This window comes from Salvelinus sp. IW2-2015, linkage group LG19 (assembly GCF_002910315.2).
Source record: "Salvelinus sp. IW2-2015 linkage group LG19, ASM291031v2, whole genome shotgun sequence".
In the NCBI taxonomy this organism is placed as follows: domain Eukaryota; kingdom Metazoa; phylum Chordata; class Actinopteri; order Salmoniformes; family Salmonidae; genus Salvelinus; species Salvelinus sp. IW2-2015.
The window spans coordinates 11,951,328-11,974,071 of NC_036859.1; the positions used below are offsets into that span (position 1 = coordinate 11,951,328).

General features: G+C 44.1%; 1 protein-coding gene across 5 annotated transcripts in view; it reads left to right on the plus strand.

Annotated features, from left to right (window-relative positions):
- Nucleotides 1-22,744, plus strand: part of LOC111979037 (rho-associated protein kinase 1) — a 68,894-nt gene that overhangs the window by 40,884 nt on the left and 5,266 nt on the right. For 4 of the 5 annotated variants that reach the window (XM_024009324.3, XM_024009325.2, XM_024009326.2 and 1 more), the window contains exons 3-27: nt 994-1,094; nt 1,284-1,421; nt 1,636-1,811; nt 2,058-2,142; nt 3,726-3,870; nt 6,158-6,296; nt 6,872-6,963; nt 8,880-9,039; nt 9,923-9,992; nt 10,615-10,703; nt 10,888-10,936; nt 11,090-11,225; nt 12,181-12,272; nt 13,151-13,397; nt 14,179-14,285; nt 14,682-14,832; nt 15,265-15,425; nt 15,721-15,905; nt 16,717-16,786; nt 16,873-16,976; nt 17,170-17,335; nt 17,526-17,619; nt 17,774-17,862; nt 18,036-18,227; nt 18,527-18,692. In XM_024009324.3, the coding sequence (XP_023865092.1) occupies nt 994-1,094; nt 1,284-1,421; nt 1,636-1,811; nt 2,058-2,142; nt 3,726-3,870; nt 6,158-6,296; nt 6,872-6,963; nt 8,880-9,039; nt 9,923-9,992; nt 10,615-10,703; nt 10,888-10,936; nt 11,090-11,225; nt 12,181-12,272; nt 13,151-13,397; nt 14,179-14,285; nt 14,682-14,832; nt 15,265-15,425; nt 15,721-15,905; nt 16,717-16,786; nt 16,873-16,976; nt 17,170-17,335; nt 17,526-17,619; nt 17,774-17,862; nt 18,036-18,227; nt 18,527-18,692 (3,204 nt within the window). Of the gene's footprint in view, nt 1-993; nt 1,095-1,283; nt 1,422-1,635; nt 1,812-2,057; nt 2,143-3,725; nt 3,871-6,157; nt 6,297-6,871; nt 6,964-8,879; nt 9,040-9,922; nt 9,993-10,614; nt 10,704-10,887; nt 10,937-11,089; nt 11,226-12,180; nt 12,273-13,150; nt 13,398-14,178; nt 14,286-14,681; nt 14,833-15,264; nt 15,426-15,720; nt 15,906-16,716; nt 16,787-16,872; nt 16,977-17,169; nt 17,336-17,525; nt 17,620-17,773; nt 17,863-18,035; nt 18,228-18,526; nt 18,693-22,024; nt 22,078-22,744 lie in introns of all 5 variants that reach the window. The other variant, XM_024009328.2, reaches the window with a different exon arrangement.

The following is a 22,744-nucleotide window of genomic DNA, read 5'->3' on the forward strand; positions in this document are numbered from 1 at the left end:
TAATACCATTTCGCAAGTAGGGATCATGTTCTTTACTMTCTTGAAACTGTAACTGCTGGAAATGACTGCATCAAAATGTTCTGATTTTAATAGTCCTTGGCTTTATTTTTTAGATCAGTTGAACTGTGATATGGATACTGTGATACTGGACWCTGGAGCAGTGGAAATGCGTTCTCTGGATGGATGAATCACACTTCACCATCTGGCAATCAGTTGGAATAATCTAGGTTTTGCGGGTGCTAGGTGAACTCTACATGCCCCGATGCATAGTGCCAACTGTAAYGTRTGGTGGAGGAGGAATAATGTCTGGGGCTCTTTTTCATGGTTCGGGCTAGGCCCATTTGTTCCAGTCAAGGGAAATCTTAACGCWACAGAATACAGTGGCATTCTAGARGATTCTGTGCTTCRGACTTTGTGGCAACAGTTTGGTGAAGGCCCTTTCCTGTTTCAGCATGACAATGCCCCCGTGCACAAAGCGAGGTCCATACAGGTTTGTCGAGATCGGTGTGGAAGAACTTTACTGGCCTGCACAGAGCCTTGACCTCAAACCCATCGAACACCTTTGGGATGAGTTGGAACACCGACTATGAGCCAGGCCTAATCGCCCAACCTCACTAATGCTCTTGTGGCTGAATGGAAGCAAGTCCCCGCAGCAGTGTTCCAACATTTAGTACAAGGCCTTCCCAGAAGAGTGGAGGCTGTTATAGTAGCAAAGGGGGACCAACTCCATATTAATGCCCATGATTTTGGAATGAGCTGTTCGACATGCACGTGTCCACATACTTTTGGTCAATTCGTGTACTTCAGATATCCAGTGAGAGTACTGACAGATTTTCATCTGCTGTTGAGCCATTTTTTCCTATTCTGAATTCTCATCCTGAGTCGGTGGACAAAAGCCTCTTTAGTCATACTTACTAATCAACCCAGGTTACTAATGATAAACCCTTGCCCTGRTCTAACTGGTTTCCTCTTAATGTCATCTCTCCTCCTCAGATAAGGACACCATCAGTAAGATCCGGGACCTGCGGATGAAAGCAGAGGACTATGAGGTGGTCAAGGTTATCGGGAGGGGTGCTTTTGGAGAAGTGCAGTTGGTGAGGATCACCATTATGGTTATGCTAATTTGTCCTCAGTGAATTACATCAACTGTCATTTGTCTGTCTGCTTGCCCTTTATAAATCTGGTACAGACGTATGAAATAATTATATGGCTTAAGTCTTTGTTTTCATCTGTATGAAAGCCCAGTATACATCCTAAGAAGACTGTTCTCCCGTCTCTCCCAGGTAAGACACAAAGCCACGAGGAAGGTGTACGCCATGAAGCTGCTTAGCAAGTTTGAAATGATCAAAAGGTCGGACTCTGCTTTCTTCTGGGAGGAGAGGGACATCATGGCCTTTGCCAACAGCGCCTGGGTTGTGCAGGTATAGATAATTGAATAACACAGTTTATTTTTATAGTGACTCCCTAGTCTCGTCCTCACTTTGCCCACTAGGAACAATCTGCAAGGAAGCCCGGTGATTGAGTTTCATGTAACAGAATATTCATGCAATTTCTAGTTTTGGCTCTTTTCCTGTCCATTCCTCCTACTTATGTTTGGTCACTAACCCTTAGTCACCCCCCCCCCCCCCCCCGCAGCTGTTTTATGCGTTCCAGGATGACCGTAACCTCTACATGGTGATGGAGTATATGCCCGGCGGAGACCTGGTCAACTTGATGAGCAACTATGATGTCCCCGAGAAGTGGGCCCGCTTCTACACCGCTGAGGTGGTGCTGGCTCTAGACGGGATCCACGCCATGGGCTTCATACACAGGTATACTTACTGGACTTCTCTTTCTCTTCACCTCCACTGTAAAGGTTGCTCTTGAATGTCTCCAGTTCTGTCGTGGCAGTTCTCGCCTCTCTGAATTGGAGAAAGCCGCTCTTTCTCTTGACTGGGTCTTAAAAATGGCAGTTTAATGTACCGTTGTTGGTTTGAGAAKGCTTTGGTTGTATAATATCATGTCTTAGGTTCGAGTGCTGCTGGTTTGTTATATTACTGTCTTTTTTGTCTTTTCAGGGACGTGAAGCCTGATAACATGTTGCTAGATAAAGCGGGCCACTTGAAGTTGGCAGACTTTGGGACCTGTATGAAAATGAACAAGGTAGCTATCGCACTAGCCTTCCAATTCACCACAACTGAAAATGAGGAGTTAGTTGACACTTCAACACCCTGTAGAGTAGACTGTTGGTCTTCTCGGATCCTGAAATTGAGATCCAAACCGGATTGGATCTGCAAAATTTCGATCCGACACAAACAGGACCCTTTTTTTTTTTTTTTTACGATGATACCAGATCCGAGGTAGACCAGATCCAACCCAAAATATGTCAGAGATGATGGAGAATTTTATCGGACATTACCCAGTTTATCAATAGCCTAGAGATTTACCATTCAAATGAATGATTACCATTATGTAGTTAGATTGATAAACAACAGTCTAAATGATTGTTTGACTGTATAATTGATTCATTAATGCATACATCAAAWAATCTAAATGTTCAAATCATTGATATGGAACTCAAAAGGTCTGGATCAAGGGCCATCTGAGACGAGCTAATTRGTCTTCTTTTTTTGCCGTGGTATTGTTTTGGTATCGAGTATCGTGATGGTATCGAGTTTCGTGATACTAAACCTGGTATRGAAGTCAACATTCTGGTATTGTGACAACACTAGTTGCACGTTTGCTATAACGAGCTCAAGCCAGCCCGAGAGAGAGAGGCAYACAGGCGGAGGAGAGAATGCTTTGACTGAACTGACTGCCATGCGTAGCAAAAGTGATTTAAAGAGGATATTTATTTTCATCAGGTTATCTTCAGATATAATTAAGGATCTGATCGGTARTTAACTTATTTTCAGACAGATCCGAGGTCTGTGTACACCGAGCGTGATCCGACCCGGTATCCGAGGGTTAACTACAGAATTTAGCTTAGTGATGGTTAGGGATGGGCAGTTTGAGATGATTTTACTATTCAAATAATATCATCATTTTTTTTTGAATATCCCCCCCTACCAAAAGAAGTTGGTCTTGACTCTCTTGATCAATCAAAATGAAGCAAATGCATATGGCAGAGGTAAACAGCTTACGCAACAGGGTGAAGAGAAGTCAGATTTTTGCCATCCATGATAGAAATGATTTTGAAACTGTAAGGTTTCTGTTGAGTGTTAAGGTTTTGTGGAAACTCCGTTAGGTTTGTGCCTGTTATTGCTATTCGAAGTGGGGGGAAATAGCATATCGATGTCAGGGCAGGCTGGTGGGCCAGTTGCTTAGCCTTAGCTCAACGTATGGTTAGAAAAACTATATRTAAAGTTTTATTTAATTAAGAATTTCACGGTATAAAATATCGCAAGGATCATTTTAATTTAGACAAAGCTTTTTCATAGTTTRCCCCCAAAATTTACTCACTGAAGTAATCGAATTCTAACATCTGTTTAGATATTCAATTAATCGATTAACTGTGCCTGTCCCTAGTGACYGTTCATCAATCTTTAGAACGGTTTAGCAGTTTAACATATTTACTTTCCATTTTTCCTCTTATATATCAGCACGTAGGCTTACAATTTATTTGCTTTCTTGAACTGTGACAGCTTATGCATTTTATGCAGATCGTATAAAGCATTGTACGATGCGACACAGCTGTGTTTTATAAATACAGTAGTACAGCAGTTTAATATGAGGCTGTGTTTCAGGATGGTATGGTACGATGCGACACAGCAGTGGGAACACCAGACTACATTTCGCCAGAGGTACTAAAATCCCAGGGAGGAGATGGATATTACGGCCGGGAGTGTGACTGGTGGTCCGTGGGAGTCTTCCTGTATGAAATGCTTGTTGGTGAGTCGCAATACGTGTCTTATTCTCACACTGTTACGATGGGAAACAAACTGATCATATGAACCTATTGTAGTTCTGGAGCAGAGTATTCCCATTATCTCGCAGACAGGACATAAAAAATCCCCTTGTTAGTACTTAACATCTTTCCCTTGTTTTGTCATGTTGTATAATCCTACACTAAAGAAACCATGAATCCATACTATACAATGATGAAGTTGAAAATAATACTATCATGTGTTTTCACATTAGCCACTGGTTGCAAATCACATGTTTGATATTTTATTAGGATCCACATTAGCTGTTGCAAAAGCAGCGCTAATTTTCCTGAGGTCCACGCAAAACATGACAATGCAGAACATCAATAGACAAGAACAGCTCAAGGACAGAACTACATATATTTTTCAAAAAYGCACACGTAGCCTACATATCAATGCATACACACAAACTATCTAGGTCAAGAAAAGAACATTTCACACACACTGAACCTGGGTGGATGTGATCTCTGGAATGACCCCGGACTTCCAGTGTTTTTGTTTATCGCGTMTGCTTTTTCAGTATGTTTATTTGTGATGGTTTTGTCGGAACTTATTGTAGACATTCCAGTAACCTAAAAGGAGTGGATAGGATATTTAACCGGCAGATCCAAAGATTATGGTTCGGCATATGGATCAAAATTGGTTAAGGTGAAAGGTAGACGTAAAGTTAGGGTTAGCAAACCACCATTGTGAACCATTGAAAATCTGTTTGTATATACAGTGCATTCGTGAASTATTCAGACCTCTTGACATTTTCCACATTTTGTTACGTTAATGTCTCATTCTAAAATTGATTAAATAGTTTTTTCCCCCCCTCAATCTACACACAATACCCAATAATGACAAAGTAAATACAGGTTTTTAGAATTTTTTCCAAATATATTAATAATAAACAACTGAAATAATGCATTTACCTAAGTATTTCGTTATTTTACTCAGTACTTTGTTGAAGCACCTTTGGCAGCGATTACAGCATTGAGTCTTCTTGGGTATGACGCTACAAGCTTGGCACACCTCTATTTGGGAATTTTCCTCCATTCTACTCTGCCGATCCACTCAAACTCTGTCAGGTTGAATGGGGAGTGTTACTGCACAGCTATTTTCAGGTCTCCTTATATGTTAGATCGGGTTTGGGACAAGAGATATGTTCCGAAGCCACTCCTGACCTTGTGCTTAGGGTCGTTGTCCTGTTGGAAGGTGAACTTTGGCCCCAGTCAAAGGTTCTGACCTCTCTGGAGCAGGTTTTCATCAAGGATCTCTCTGTACTTTGCTCCGTTCATCTTTCCCTCGATCCTGGCTAGTCTCCCAGTCTCTGCCGCTGAAAAACTTCCCCACAGCARGATGCTGTCACCATAGGGATAGTGCCAGGTTTCCACCAGATGTGACACTTAGCATCRAGAGAATCTTGTTTCTCATGGTCCGAGAGTACTTTAGGTGCCTTTTGGGAAACTCCAAGCAGGCTGTCATGTGCCTTTTTACTGACGAGTAGCCTSTGTCTAGCCCTCTACCATAAAGCCCTGATTGGTGGAYTGCTGCAGAGATGGTTGTCCTTCTGGAAGGTTCTCCTATCTRCACAGAGTAATTCTGGAGCTCTGTCAGCGTGACCATCGGGTTGTTGGTCACCTCCCTGACCAAGGCCCTTCTCCCACGATTGCTCAGTTTGGCCGAGCGGCCTGCTCTTGGTGGTTCCAAACTTCTTCCATGTAAGAATGATGGAGGCCACTGTGTTCTTGCGGACCTTCAGTACTGCAGATATTTGTTGGTACCCTTCCCCAGATCTGTGCCTCGACATAATCCTCTCTCGGAGCACTACGGTCAATTCCTTCGACCTCATGGCTTGGTTTTTGCTCTGACATGCACTGTCAACTGTGGGATCTTATATAGACAAGTGTGTGCCTTTGCAAATCATGTCCAATCAATTGAGTTTATCACAGGTGGACAATCAAGTTGTAGAAACAACTCAAGCATGATGAATGGAAACAGGATGCACCTGAGCTCAATTTCGAGTCTCATAGCAAAGGGTCTGAGTACTTAGGTAAATAAGGTATTTCAGTTTTTTATTTGTAATAAATGTGCAACATTTTCAAAACCTGTTTCTGCTTTGTCATTATGGGGTATTGTGTGTAGATTGATGAGGGAAAACAATTTGATAATTTTTAGAATGAGTTTAACAAAAAAGAAAAGGGGTCTGAATACTTTCCGAATGCACTGCACTAGCTAACCCCAATGCCTGTGGTTTTGTGTGCCTATAGGTGACACACCGTTCTATGCTGACTCGTTGGTGGGGACGTACAGTAAAATCATGAACCACAAGAACGCCCTGACCTTCCCTGATGACAGCGACATCTCCAAGGATGCCAAAAACCTTATCTGTGCCTTCCTGACTGACAGGTGAGGATGATGATGGTGGTTCAGAGGGGCCCGACTTAGAAAGAGATGTTATAGTCTGAAAGGGATAGTGCGAGATTTATCTACTTGCCCAGTCAGCTTAACTCGTTGAAGGAAGTTAACGGTAGATTTGCACGCAATCGCTAACTAGTTAGCGCAATGACGAAGTCTATGGGACCAGCTAGCATTGCGCTAACACATCAAGCTGCACACAGACAACACAATTGTATCCAGAAGTTCATCTGACTSTGTCAATTAAGCCCTTTATCTATTTACCCAATCTCGCACTATCCCTCTGTCTTGTTTCACCAATGATTTTCCYTGTGAACAAATAGCTAGAAAGGGAATAGTGTTATGAACTCATTGATTGGATTAGACTTAAGTCTTTGAGTAATTACTTAAACATCGAGCAGTGATCTTTTGAAGWGCTGTCAATCATGTCTAAATGCTTTCACTGGGTTGTGCTCAGAGACTGTTAGATGCAAAGCCATAGACTTTGATTAATAATGGACATTATCGGTGGATTGCAGAGTCGCTAAACTGTACGTTCTATGATCCTGTGTTTAATTTGTCACCAGGGAGGTAAGACTGGGTCGCAACGGGGTGGATGAGATCAAGAGACATCCTTTCTTCAAGAACGACCAGTGGACATGGGAGAACATCCGYGATAGTGAGTTCTGTTCAGGTTTCATGCTTCCTTTGTAACGCCCCTCCCCTTCATTCTGTATTGTTCTGTTGACAAATGTTACAGATAGCCAGACATGCTATAATACATGTTTTACTATTGACCTACTAAAGACAGTCACAGGAAATTTCAGGATAAGAACCATTCATTTCATTCAATATCACAACCACTGAATTCCACGATTTCATTGTGTGAAKCTAGATGGTTGATTTGCGGGTGAGAATGGGGAGGAAAGCTTTCCTCGGTCGTGTCCAGTAGGTAGAAAAACATTTTGAAACTGGGAGGTACTACCTAAACTTGTCCAATAAGAAAGGCTCATTTTGGTTTTCTGTTTCAAATCGTTTTTGCTGCGGTGTACCCCACTGAACAGGAGCCTGGCGTTAGTATTCACGTGGTCTCCGGCTACAACAGAGAGATTAGAGGCGGGAGGCTAAATGTAAATCGAGTGGCTGAAGCATCTCTCAGGGTCGCTTGAGCTWTCAAAAGTCTGCATTTTCAAAACGCAGACCAACTAAAAAYCTGCGTTTTAATAGATTTCACCTGCGTTCTAATTAAACAAACAGACAAATACATGGGTCCTCTCGGTGTTCTAGAATGCAGGAAAATACAGGTCAGTTCAAGAGGATGTGAAAACGTACTTTTCTTTACCCTATCATGTCATTATAATCAAGAATCTGAATGATATTATAGCCACAATATACTTGTAGCCCAGAGTTCAGGTGGGCCTTCGCGCTTCAGCAAACAAAGGAAAGGAGGGGAGCTCAACAACAATGACAAAAATGATGAGAAGGAATACTACCAAGAAATACTTCCAAAAGGACTAATTAGATAAAACGTGTTGACACACTCACGAAAATGGGCTAATCAAACACTGGTTCCAACTCGAGCAAACAAACTAGTGTGAAAACGTCAACATGGCAAACGTTGTCAATGTGCACACGCAGCCTATCTTACTTCTTCATTTCCCTCCCTCCGTTTCTCCCTATTTTCTCCTTTCGGCAGCCTGGTCAAAAATAGTGCGTGCCTTATCAAAGTAAAAATTTRGTGACTACGGTGCCCCCATTGAAATTGTCATTAGTGTCTGTGGGTTCTGGGAGCTGCATCCCCTTTCAGCGGGAACACTCGACATGGGGAGGACCACAGAAAGCACCCCGAGCTGAGCGTGTGCTGGGAACACGTTGCAAATTACATTGACAGAGACACCCGCCGCGTACACCCTCCCCGCAGAGAGAGTGGTTGTCAGCGAGAGGTTGGGAGGACGGATGAGACTTTTCAGATATTTGCAGCGGGTCTATTTAAATATAAAAAGTTGGAACTTGAAATTGAACGTCATGGTCAGTACCTGAGTTTTCAGCATGCAACACAGATTAAGTTTCTGCATGAAATTCTGCGTGAAAGCGACCCCTGGCTCTTCATGAAGTAATCTGAAGTGCTGCGGTCAGCGCTTTGGCTTGGCCACACTGTGCCCTGCTCTGGCCTGCCCTGCCATGGCACCAGCTGTCCTAGCTAATACGTTGTACTGTGTTGACTGTCAGACTGAATGCTGGTGTTTTAATAGTTGATGCATTTGATCTCAAAGCAATCTAGCCTGCGTCCAAATGTAGGCTAGATTGACAAGAGACTGTTTATATAATATAATGGGGGAGATAGACTGACGTATTTGACAGTATAAGATTGTCATAAGCTGAGATGAGAGATGTAAAGGCTGCTTCTTGRACCAAAAGCCAGTTTTAGAAGTACAGTACATGCCTCAGTTTAGGACTGACATTTCCTCTACAACATGCTCTCAACTCAGTGTGGCTCTGCACCAAGTCATAGAAAACTAGTAGAATACTTCTCCATCTGCAGTGAGTCATGTTTCTCTCTTCTCTCCTCCACCTTCTGTCCATCCGTGTTTCCAGCGGCGGCCCCGGTGGTGCCTGAGCTGAGCAGCGACATCGACACCAGRAACTTTGACGAGATCGAGGCGGACCGGGGAGACGAGGAGACCTTCCCCATACCAAAGGCCTTCGTGGGCAACCAGCTGCCCTTTGTGGGCTTCACCTACTATAGCAGTCATCAGTAAGTCTTACTCTGCATAGTCAGGCTTCGACTACTACAGCAGTCATCAGTAATGCTCATAAGGCCCTTTTCCTGGAGAATTTCCATCAATTTTTAGTCCAAAATGGAGTCCAGAGTATGTATTTGCACTGTCCGCTTAGCCAGGCTTCACCTAGGCTTTTRCTGGTCAGCTCAGTTGGTCAGGAAAAACATCAAGGCCCTAACCACAGTCGAAATAGTCAGGCTGCACCTACTGTAGCAATCATCAGTTTGTCTAATGTCAACTACAGTCATCACATTCTAGGCTGCACCTATTAGAACAGGGGTGTCAAACATACGGCCAGTGGGCCGGTTCCGGTCCGCGAACACATTCATTCCGGCGCGCGGGCGGTTTGAGTAAAACAAGCTTTGGGGAATTATAATGGACCTACTTTTATAGTCTCTTCACTCTGTCCAGCTTGCTAACAGTCATCGAAACGAATGGTAGACTYTCAGGAAGCGTTGGAAATTCTAAAAGCCATGGATATGGGACTATTTATTGCCAACTTKGAGAGCGKGGAAATATAACCAATTTTAAGTGCGGCCCTCCGGACCTCGGTGGAGAACGAATGCGGCCAGCGGGACCAAATTAGTTTGACACCCCTGTGCTAGAGCCATTAGCCATTTTTTATACCGCCACAGAAATACAATGCAACCTGTATAAATCACCCAGGGCTTGTTAGACATGTACACGTCTCAAACTGCAGACGAGGTAACCTGACCTAGATAACAACCACCACATGTTTGACCCATAGGGATGTGTTTTCACGGTGTGGTCAGGTCATCCGTGGCTCAGGTCAGGGAAGTGTGGTCCTATTGTTTCCTCTGACGAGATCTGATCGTCCTGTTGTGGTCTATTCTCCAGGTTTTCCCGGAGCTCCYGCACCAAGAGTGTTGACAAACGCAGCAGCTCCACTAAGGAAGACAAGAGCCATGTGAGTACTCACTTGGATATTAAAACGAGACACTGGASTTGCGTTACTACTTTCTGCGTAGACAAAAAAAAAGACGGCAAGTTTGTTATTGGGATGGACACGATTAATTGAATGTCCGAACGGATGTTAGTATTAGATTACTTGGGTGAGTTCATGAATAAAAAAAATATAAATAAGTGTAGGCCTATTTTAACAATGGAAAAAGCTTTGTCTAAATTATCCTTGAGACATTGTTACCTACAAGGATATACAATCACATTGAAAAGTGTTAATTCAATAAAATGTGAATGTTAWAATGGTGCATTGAGCTACTGCTGCTATTTCCCCGACCTTAAAATGGCTATTACAGGCGCGCACCTAGCAATTTCCACAGGACCTGACACAGATCAATACAAAACACTCAAAACACTATACAAAACACTATCAGAATCAGTTCTAGACATGGCGGAAATAGGACTTCTTTCTCACTGTTGCCATTACTCCAAACTACCGGATTAAAGCGGTCTACTTCTGCCATGTGCATTTGCGTCATTATCCTAGTTTATTGACATTTTAGTCATTTAGAAGACGCTTCCCCCCCCAGAGTATCTGTTTAACGTATTATACGTTGTTTATTGTTCAGCTGGAGAACCTGCAGAAGAGGATCTACCAGCTAGAAGAACAACTCCACAGTGAGATGCAGCTGAAGGACGAAATGGAGCAGAAGTGCAGGTATACAACCTGTCAATCAGTTCCAATAAGTTCCATCTCAAGCTAAACAAATACACAATGCTGGTTTTGAGGAAGAAAACAACCCGTATGTCTTTTTAAAGAACAATGCTCTTGATCTCAAGTAGTTCCTGTTTTAGAAGACCAAGCAAAGCAATTTAAYGTGCAACTCTGTGTCTGTCTTTAGGACCTCGAACACAAAGCTTGACAAGATCATGAAAGAGCTGGACGAGGAGGTGAGTGAATATCTCGGATTCTGCAACATATGAAGGCGAATGGATAATAACGATCTACAGTAGTCTGCAAAATGGGTTTAAAAAAACAACACAATATAGGGCCTAAATGCTCTGTACTTTGAGGACTTACTCCTGTCCTCCCTCCCCTCCCAGGGCAACGTGAGGAAGGGTGTAGAGGCCAGCATGTCCCTGCTGGAGAAAGACAAGATGATGACCCAGCACCGAGCCACCGAGTACCAAAGAAAGGCCGACCAGGAGGCCGAGAAGAGACGCAACTTGGAGAACGAGGGTAAGGATGGTTTTTGTCCTCTCTCATTCACCCGATCATTTAATCTCTTTTCAATCTCCCCGTTTTAGTCCAAACCTCTGTTTATAATCGTGTCTATAACATGTGTTTTTAACACTGATTATGAACAAATATGATCATAGGCATGTYCAGTATTACAGTACTTTACATGTTCTTAAAGCAGAATGTATACAAGTGGTTTGGCCATTATATTGACAGGGTTTGTACAGGGTTAATGCTACAGTATAATCCATGATGAGATCTCTCCCCAGGGCTGTAGTGGTTAGCGCGTTGGGCCGGTAACRGAAAGGTCGCTGGTTCGAATACCRGCGCCGGCAAGGTTAAAAATCTGTTWAGGTGCTCTTGAGCAAGGCACWTAACCCTCATTTTCTCCAGGGGCGCCGTACTACTATGGCTGACCCTGTAAAACGACACATTTCACTGCACCCGTCCGGTGTATGTGACAATGCATAAATATTTTTGTAGCATCCCTCTCCTCCCTGATGTTAGMGAGRYTCCCAAAATGGCACCCTGTTCCATATAAAGTGGACTACGTTTGACCGGGGCCCGTAGGGAATAGGGCGCCATTTAGGGCGTAGCCTTGATCTGGCCKGAACAGATGTTTGTCCCAACTGGATTACTACTCACCCTGGCCGAGCAAGACTAGAGCTGCTTGACCCGCTGGTTGTCTGCTAACCTCTGACTAGCGGMCTTAACCCAGACACACACCATCTGAGATCCTCCCATTAACTGGGACCAGTGGCTCGATGTGAGTTCAAGCACAACCAGATCCGATACCATAAACGAAGCACTTTAAATGCAACGTGTGAGCAGGTCCCATGCACAAAAAAACTTTCTTGATAGTCAGTTTAGTGTAGCGTCATGTTTTGAAAGGGACGTTTGTGTGTGAGGATTTACTTAATCTTTGATTGACTCCTCTTACTCTCTCTCATCTCAGTGTCCACTCTGAAGGAGCAGCTTGAGGACATGAGGAAAATCTGCCAAAACTCTCAGGCCTCGAATGACAAGATCCTACAGTTGCAAAATCAGGTACAGTATCACACACACACACACACACTGCTCTCTTTGATTACCATCTACACAGCACAGGGGTCATTGTAGTTGTGAGGGGGTTGTTTGAGGTCTGTGTCAATGTAGTAGTCGGCTCATCCAATCAAAGAGTCAGAATGTCTGTCAAAGGTCAGAATCTGGGTCAACGGTACAGAGAGTGAAGGGGATGTGTGAGGGATGTTAGTTTTGAGGGATGTGTGAGACGGGTCAAGGAGAGGGCAGGCCAGGTTTTAACCACAGATCAAGGATCAGATTATTCCACTCTAAATCGGAACCTTAACCATGACAAGGATGAACAATATCTGACCCGGTGTCATCACCCTATGGCACAGGTGTCAAACTCATTCCACGGGGGGCCGAGTGTCTGCGGGTTTTCGCTCCTCCCTTGTACTTGATTGATGAATTAACATCACTAATTAGTTAGGAACTCCCCACACCTGGTTGTCTAGGGCTTTATTGAAAGGAAAAACCAAAAACCTGCAGACACTAGGCCCTCTGTGGAATGAGTTTGACACCCCTGCCCTATGGCTTTGTTGCGTTACATGCATTGATGTTTATCAGCAAATTGAAGTCACTTTTTATTTTCATAGAGCAAAGTGAAAGACACTGAGGAAACAAGGCCTCAGACTGGACTGGTATAGACCTTTCAGAGAGCAGAAGTAGTCTTGGCCTATTAGGTATTACTAGAAGCGTATGAATGAATATCATTCCATTCACAACATTAGACGTCCTCCCACATGTTGGTTAAGAAACCCAACTGTCTCAATCAAACGTTCTGCAGCAACTGAGCGGATCGTCTGTGTCAGGAAGTAATATTGACTCTGAGCTTTCCTAATGTCRGTTTCCTTGACTGACAGCTGGAGGAGGCCAATGACCTGCTGCGGGCAGAGTCGGACACGGCAGCGCGGCTGAGGAAGAGCCACACAGAGATGGCCAAGTCCATGAGCCAGCTGGAGGGGCTGAACCGCGAGCTGCAGGAGAAGAGCCGTTCGTCTGACGGGGGGAGGGCCCAGCTAGAGAAGGAGCTGRTGCAGCTGCAGAGCACCCTGGACTCTGAAAGGAGGTGCTACAGCCAGGGATCAGAGGAGATCCACGAGCTGCAAGGTACCYTTTGGCTACATCCCAATTCTCCACACTTCTCCCTAAAGTGTGCACACTAATCTTTATTCTGATCCCCATTAGCCGAAAGCTACTCTTCCTAKGGTCTATACATACAACAACAAATACATAGCTAAGCACTCAGCTAAGCACGGTCTCTTACACCAATCAAAGGCTCTTAAATCTATGTAGGGGAATGCACCAGACAAGGAAAAGGGTGGCGATTTTGGACACTCGGGGCCCAAAGACTGCACTCATTGTTCTATGAGTAAATGTGACTATGACATGACTCTGTGTTTGAGTAAATACGAGGTGTCTGACTTGCATGTGTTAGAACTAGAATGGATGAATGTGATTGCCTACACCCATTTTAAGTTTGCTTTACAGTAATACCTCAGTCACTCTTACTTAGCTGTTCAACTAACTTCAAATGATCTGAAGTGAACTCACTCGCTATTTAAGAGACAGCTGGGGATTATAAGCTCCAGTTCTAACCATTCTCATTCATCACATTAGACATGCCCAGGCACTGCCCAAATGCCTACAGAACTCTTWGTACAGTAGGAGAGGCTTGGGGGTGAATATATCTGAGGGATTGTGTTGAAATATTGCTCTTAATTCAGACTGAATTTGAAGTGGTACAGAAGTCCACATTGACTAGAAAAATAATACTTTATTGTCCAGTGTCCTTACAGTCCAGACTTTTGTAGAGAATTAGTACAGATATGGTGCGTTTAGCACGTCGCACGAACCACTGTTTTGATGGTGACTCTCTGTGCGTCTGTAGTGCGGATGACTGGTTTTCAGGAGGACAATAAGAACTTGGAACTCAGCCTGTCCAAAGTGGAGGCGGAACGCAAGCAGGCCCAGGAGKGGAGAAACAACCTGGAGAAGGTTTGTGRCCTCCAAGTCTCTCCACACGTCACATACAAACCCATACTATGCTTTCTAATGCGAACACAAAACCTGCCGTTGATATCCAGTTACTTGTGAAGTCCACCTACTGTCAGTAGGGGTCCAAATCGAAGTATAAAAAATAAAACYGCTGTGCTCCTTATTAGCTATTTTCTTTTCCATTTTAAAGTAAATCAAACATTTAGACGAATAAAAACATCTTACGGTGGGATAACCGAATGTACATCTAACTGGTATTTTAGTCCCCTTATTCCCAGTGTCTCTCCCATAAAGATCAGCAGAATGAATGTTTTCCTGATCAAGATGGACACGCTGCTAGTATGCAAATGTCCATTCTAGGGATTCGTTATGTAATTCAGTGTTGTCTCCCAACAGGAGAAGAACAACCTGGAGATTGACCTGAACTACAAGCTGAAGACTCTGCAGCAYCGTTTGGACCAGGAACACACAGAACACAGAGTGACACGGGCCCAGCTCACTGACAAATACGAGTCCATTGAAGAGGCCAAGTCAGCTGCCATGCATGGTATTTCTGAGCCTGTGTTGGAGCACACCCTCCCCACCACTACCATTTGTCTCCTTTTTCTGTCTGTCTCTCTTTTTCTCTCCCCCCCCCACCTACACCACTCATACCCAGGGGGCACTGGATGGATAGGGGCGGAATTCAGGGAATGTACTCCGCTCCCCTCCATGTGGCATGTCGAGACTTTACCCCCCTACGTATTAAAAGCTGGACCACATCCCACCTTCCAAAACCAGAAATGACTGAGACTAGCACTGTTTGAAGCAACATTTACTTGTCTTCTAGCAGTTGTTTCAGTCCTGACCTTTTCGATGTAGTTTATTTGAAATGACTGAGCACAAATGTCCTATTCAATCTGTCGGTGAGATCCTCCATAGAATAACGGATGGATAGTTGCAACTGAGTGACACATCTTCCTTCCTTTCTTCCCTCCAGCGGTGCAGCAGAAGGTGTCGGAGGAGAGCGGGGCGAGGATGCGAGCGGAGAGCAGGGTGGTGGAGGTGGAGAAGCAGTGCTCCATGCTGGAGTTTGACCTCAAGCAGTCCGTGCAGAAGATGGAGCAGCTGATGAAGCAGAAGGAGAGGCTGGAGGACGAGGTGAGCACCACCGGATGTTAACTCGTACTGTCTGGGGTGGATGCCCACGGTCACGTGCTTAAAACCTTCAACTTTGCATCTCTCGTTCAACCGTCAGACTTATCAGACGTCAGTCATGAATTGTTACTAATGGCAAATTTCACAGTAGTTAGGATTCAGGCCCACTGTGAACGTTGGCGGTTTTATTTTGTGTTTTTTAACCCAAGACGAAATCTCCTGGTATAACCTGTGTAGTTAGGACATACTGTTTCTTTTGTGTCCTAACACATGGGGTTCCCTCCCCCTTTCCTCTCAGGTGAAAGGTCTACGGATGCAGCTGGAGCAGGAGTCCAGTAAAAGGCTGCTGGCCCAGAACGAGCTGAAGTGCCGCTCGCAGGAGGCCGACCGGCTTAAGAGCTCGGAGAAGCAGCTGAAGCAGGAGATCAACACGGCACTAGAGAGCAAACGGTCGCTCGAGTTCCAGCTCGCACAGCTCACTAAGTGAGAATACCCTCCAAACTAGTCACATGTRGTCACAGCCCACCACAGTTTGACTTACCCCAAATAATAGAGTATGTCGAGTTTACCACTAGTCCCTTATACAAGGGTCAGAGATCTTTTCATCCCCCTAATGTTTATTATAGTTGGGATGGGGGTTGGGTGATCTGATCCTAGATCTGTGGGTAACTTCTAGCTGGATTCTCAACAGGCCCACATTGAGCATCGTCTCAATGCATGTTCACTCCCTTCAAAATGAGTGCATTACCTGTCAGCCACACTTATCGGTCTTCATTAGCTCAACTCTATTCTGAAAGTCTAATATTCTGTGATAGTCTTTAGCTTGACGTTTTTCCTTCCTGCAGCTAGCTAATACTGCTTTGGGAGTCAAGACGTTAAATGGCCCTAKAATTGGTTGTTATTCCAGTAAAAAGGCTCTTATTCCAGCTTAGGGGGTAACTGTGGCAAAGCTGCCCTCTGACAATGTTTACACCACAGGATTAAGGATTAGCCTGCAGTCCAGCTCCTCCCACCAGACCAGACTGACTGGACTGTTAATCCGGCTGCAGCGCGCTCTGTAGGTTTCTGCCTACGGAGCTCTGCAAGGAGTGGTGGTGGTATTCCCCAGCTAATTACAGCCCTGGCACATACTGGATAGTACAGTGTCATTAGGTTCATAATCTATACACACCTTTTGTGGCTGAAAAGTTTGATCGCTTTTTGATGATTTTATCTGAATTTCCCTTTCAACYCTGATTTGGTTGTTTTGAAACTCCAATATGTTAATCATGTGGTTTGTGTGTCTGTCTTCCAGGCAGTACAGGGGCAACGAGGGACAGATGAGGGAACTTCAGGACCAGCTTGAGGCCGAACAGTATTTTTCAGTGAGTAGGACCCATCTACRCCACTCTCCGATAAACTGGCTCAGTGGCTAACTTAATTGCCATATCTCCTCTCTCTACCCCCCCAGACGCTTTATAAAACTCAGGTGAAGGAACTGAAAGAGGATATTGAGGAGAGGAACCGGCAGGTCCAGGAAGCTCACAAGAAGGTGCAGGAGCTGCACAGCGAAAGGTAACAAATCAGAAAATGGAAACCGTAAAAAATCTGGCATTTGTCAATGTAGCAAGAATGTGTATTGTAGTCATACGTTGTACTTCAAATATGGGGTGCATCTTTTTTCGACCACTCTACTTTCAAATCTCCACGCAGAGTGATTTATTATTCCATTTTTTAAACCATGTGTGTCCATCCTCCCTCCCACCAGGGACTCCCTGTTGGCCCAGCTGGATCTGACAGTGACCAAGGCGGAGTCGGAGCAGCTGGCCAGGGCGCTCCAGGAGGAGCAATACTTTGAGCTGAGCCAGGAGAACAAGAAGGCCACGGCCAGACACAAGCAGGAGGGCACCGAGAAGGATGCCACCATCGCACGGGTCAGTTACAGCGTGCCTCAATACACACCGCTCTCCTGGATTGTAAATMAATGTCAGGGAAAATGTATCTACCCAGAGGAAACAACAGCTTGGTATACTTTCAATATTGGGATATTTAATTATTGTTTTTGTGTGTCTCAGGCAGCTGTAGAACACCTACATTTAAACCTCTGAATGCATCTCTCCCCAGCTTGAGGATTCCAACAAAACCCTGACCAAAGATGTGGAGAACCTCAGCAAGGAGAAGGCCGAGCTGAACAATAAGCTTSGCATTCAGGAGGAAGGTAGCGCCAAGACTCAATTTTCATAATTTGGTCTAATTACTATATTCTAAGTCTATGGGTAAGGTCAACATAGGCCCTTATATGTCCGCGATGGGTCAGTTAGATCCCTGTAGGACTGTCTAGTTTACTCAGGCTGTACCCTTCTCTCCTGCAGAGTATGCCTCCCAGAAAGAGGAGATTACAAACACAATCAAGGCCAACTACGAGAAGGTTCTCAGCACAGAGCGCACGCTCAAGACTCAGGTGAAGACACTTCAACCTTACACGGCAATTTACATTACAGAACGCTACATCAATAGTTATGAGCTCCTTATTTACATCCAAACACCTCAACCAGTTGCCCCAATTTGTTAAACCTCAACCTTACCTGTACTGGTTACCCTATTTGATCCCAACCCTCAACCGTGTCTCTCCAGGCGGTGAACAAGCTGGCAGAGATCATGAACAGGAAGGATATGAAGCTGGACACCAAGAAGAAGGGCAACACGACCGACCTGAGGAAGAAGGAGAAGGAGAACCGCAAGCTGCAGCTTGAYCTCAAACAGGAGAAGGACAAGTTCAACCACATGGCCATTAAGAACCAGAAGGAGCTCAGTGAGATGCAGGCGGTCAGTAACACATTATCAGTCAATTTAACAGTCGGGTCAAATTGGTCTGAAAATKATCTGACGATGATCATGGGAACCTTTTAATTAATAGTATGCTTTAAAATAGGACAAAAAAGCACCCTTTTAGGTAAAAGAGTGAGGTAATTGGACAGTTAGGAAGATTTAGTAAAATACATTCCTAATTTAGAACAGAGCTAAAAGTCAATAGTGAAAGGCAGTGCTACATTTCTCCTTGACGGTYCTTCTGATCTTCCCTAAAGTGACTGCATATTCATTGTTTGCCTCCTCTTCTACAACAGCAACTGTCCGAGGAGTGCACGTACCGCAATGAGCTMCAGATGCAGCTGGACAGCAAGGAGAGTGACATCGAGCAGCTGAGGGAGAAGCTCAACGACCTGCAGCTGCGCATGGACAACTCCAGCGTCACCAGCCTGCAGATGGACGAGACGGACAGCAACATCGCCGGTAAGTTCACCGCGCGGGTCGGCTAACCGAGGGCAGCTGTGTCAAAGGACAGGCTAGGCCAAACATCCTCAAACCCTGTTCGTGATGAGCCACAGCACACATGATTCAGCGAATGTGGGATGATGCTAATCTGGGACAAAAATCTACAGTACTACAGCTCTCAATGAGCAGGATTTTGGATCACTGAACTAGATGTTTGGTCCATCAGGCTAGCTTTAATGATCCAACACGAACCCTGGCATGATTTAAATCTTATCAATCCTAGCCATTCCAAGTTATTAAACCATTCCATGACTGGTTGAGCTATGACAGTATTGTTCTGAAGCAGTGAAGTACCTAGAGTGCATTCGGAAAGTATTCAGACCCCACATTGTAAGTATCACATATACAGTTGAAGTTGGAAGTTTACATATACTTAGGTTGGAGTCATTAAAACTAGTTTTTCAACCACCACAAATTTCTTMTTAACAAACTATAGTTTTGGCAAGTCGGTTAGGACATCTACTTTGTGCATAATTTTTCAGATTATTTCACTTATAATTCACTGTAATCACAATTCCAGTGGGTCAGAAGTTGACATACAATACACAAYGTTGACTGTGCCTTTAAACAGCTTGGAAAATTCTAGAAAATTATGTCATGGCTTTAGAAGCTTCTGATAGGCTAATTGACATAATTTGAGTCAATTAGAGGTGTACCTGTGGATGTATTTCAAGGCCTACCTTCAAACTCAGTGCCTCTTTGCTTGACATCATGGGACAATCAAAAGAAATCAGCCAAGACCTCAGAAAACAATTGTAGACCTCCACAAGTGTGGTTCATGCTTGGGAGCAATTTCCAAACGCCTGAAGGTACCACGTTCATCTGTACAAACAATAGTACGCAAGTATAAACACCATGGACCACGCAACATACTTGGGTGTGAAAGGTGCAAATCAATCCCAGAACAACAGCAAAGGACCTTGTGAAGATGGTACAAAGGTATCTATATCCACAGTAAAACGAGTCCTATATCGACATAACCTGAAAGGCGCTCAGCAAGGAAGAAGCCACTGCTCCAAAACCGCCGTAAAAAAGACTACGGTTTGCAATTGCACATAGGGACAAAGATCGTACTTTTAGGAGAAATGTCTTCTGGTCTGATGAAACAAAATTAGAACTGTTTGGTCATAATGACCATCATTATGTTTGGAGGAACAAGGGGGAGGCTTGCAAGCCGAAGAACACCATCCCAACTGTAAAGCACGGGGTGGCAGCATCATGTTGTGGGGGTGCTTTGCTGCACGAGGGACTGGTGCACTTCACAAAATAGATGGCATCATGAGGAAGAGAAAATATGTGGATATATTGAGCAACATCTCAAGACATCAGTCAGGAAGTCAAAGCTTGGTCGCAAATGGGTCTTCCAAATAAAAATGACCCCAAGCATACTTCAAAGTTGTGACAAATGGCTTAAGGACAACAAAGTCAAGGTATTGGAGTGGCCATCACAAAGCTCAATCCAATAGAAAATGTGTGGGTAGAACTGAAAAAGCGTGTGCGAGCAAGGAGGCCTACAAACCTCACTCTGTTACACCAGCTCTGTTAGGGGAATGGGCCAAAATTCACCCAAATTATTGTGGAAGGCTACCCAAAACGTTTGACCCAAGTTAAACAATTTAAAGGCAATGCTACCAAATACTAATTGAGTGTAACTTCTGACCCACTGGGAATGTGATGAAGGAAATTAAAGCTGAAATAAATCATTCCCTCTATTTTTCTGACATGTCACATTCTTAAAATAGTGGTGATCCTAACTGACCTAAAACGGGGAATTTTTACTAAGATTAAATGTCAGGAATTGTGGAAAAACTGAGTTTAAATGTATTTGGCTAAGGTGTATGTAAACTTCCGACTTCAACTGTACATAAGTATTCAGACCCTCTACTCAGTACTTTGTTGAAGCACCTTTGGCAGRGATTACAGCCTCGAGTGTTCTTGGATATGACGCTACAAGCTTGYCACACCTGTATTTGGGGAGTTTCTTCCATTCTTCTCTGCAGATGCTCTCAAGCTCTGTCATGTTAGATGGGGAGCGTCGCGACACAGCTATTTTCAGGTCTCATGAGATGTTTGACCGGGTTTAAGTCCGGCCTCTGGTTGGGCCACTCAAGGACATTCAGAGACTTGTCCCGAAGCCACTCCTGCYTTGTCTTGGCTGTGTGCTTAGGGTTGTTGTCCTGTTGGAAGGTGAACCTTAACCCCAGTCTGAGGTCCTGAGCACTCTGGAGCAGGTTTTCATCAAGGATCTATCTGTACTTTGCTCCGTTCATCTGTCCCTAGCTCTTGACTAGTCTCCCAGTCCTTGCCCCTGAAAAACATCCCCYAGGAGTTCAATCTTGGTTTCATCAGACAAGATCATCTTGTTTCTCATGGTCAGAGAGTCCTTTTGGCAAACTCCCAAGTGGGTTGTCATGTGCCTTTTACTGGTCACTACCATAAAGGCCTAATTGGTGGAGTGCTGCAGAGATGGTTGACCTTCTGCAAGGTTCTCCCATCTCCACAGAGGAACTCTGCYGCTCTGTCAGAGTGACCATTGSGTTCTTGGTCACCTCCCTGACCAWGGCCCTTCTCTCTCGATTGCTCAGTTTGGCCGAGCGGCCAGCTCTTGGTGATTTACAAACTTCTTCCATTTAAGAATGATGGAGACCACTGTTCTTGGGGACCTTCAGTGCTGCAGACATTTTTTGGTACCCTTCCCCAGATCTGTGCCTCGACACAATACTGTCTCGGAGCTCTGTGGTCAATTCCTTCAACATCATGGCTTGTTTTTTTRTTCTCTGACATGCACTGTCAWCTGTGGGACCTTATATAGACAGCTGTGTGCCTTTCCAATTCATGTCCAATCAATTGAATTTAACACAGGTGGACAATCAAGTTGTAGAAACATCTCACGGGTGAATGGAAACAGGATGCACCTGACCTTAATTTCGAGTCTCTTAGCAAAGTGTCTGAATAGTTATGTAAATAAGGTATTTCTGTTTTTAATTTTTAWATGTGCAAAAWAATCTAAAAAKCTATTTTCGTTTTGGGGTATTGTGTGTAGTTTGAGAAACAAATATTTAWTCCAATTTAGAATAAGGCTGTAACGTAACCAAGTGGTAAAAGTCAAGGGGTCTGAGTACTTTCCGAATGCACTGCATAGGAGAATGCTGATTTTCATATTTCCTAACTCAGTCCATTTTAAATGACTGTTTTTCTTTGGAGACCTATCAACAATGTTTGCTGTACATTGAATGCCTGATGTGCCTGTGGTTAAAGTCCTCTCTCATCTCTTATTCCCCCATCTCCAGTTGGTTCTCCTTGCTCTCCTCCCTATCTTTGTATCTTCTATTCTTTTCCTTCTGTGAGTAACTCGGAGTTGTGGACCCCAATTGTGCCTGGCCTAGGCTGTACTACTGTATGTCTTTTGCCTCCCTTGTGTTTTTGTTTTTGGGTGAGAAAGGTATCCGTCCTTCTTGTATGCTCTCACCAACACTTTTGAAAGGCCATTCCGAGTGACAGAAGGAGCAGTTATAGCCCCTTTTAGGGTGTTTTAAGCAAGTTMGCTTTTTTTGAACCAAGTTGTGCCATGCTGGGGGCATGTTCATGTACTAACCGTGAATCATAATTCACATAAGCCATTTGTAGGGGCAACTTAACCATTTACAGTATAGAACTTCATTTAACATTATTTCAGTACAAATTCTAACTGTAACCTATAAATGAGTCTTCTGTAGGTAATCAGTTTCGATGTTGTCAGCTGTACATTTATTTTGCGGCAGGGCAAGCGATCATAAAATCTGAGTGACTCCTAAAGTGACTACTGTAACACTAGACTACAACAGCACTGTGTGGTTTAACCCATCACTCTGAGCACCTTTCAAAACGTGTCTGGAAACCATGATCCACTCCCTTCCTTTTGAGCCCCTGTCCCTTGTGCTTCAAACAAACACTCCTTTTTTTTTTTTTTAAGTTTTGTTTTGGCATGTTCACCTCAGAACAGAAGCGACTCCTTTTCAGAGTCAAGGAAC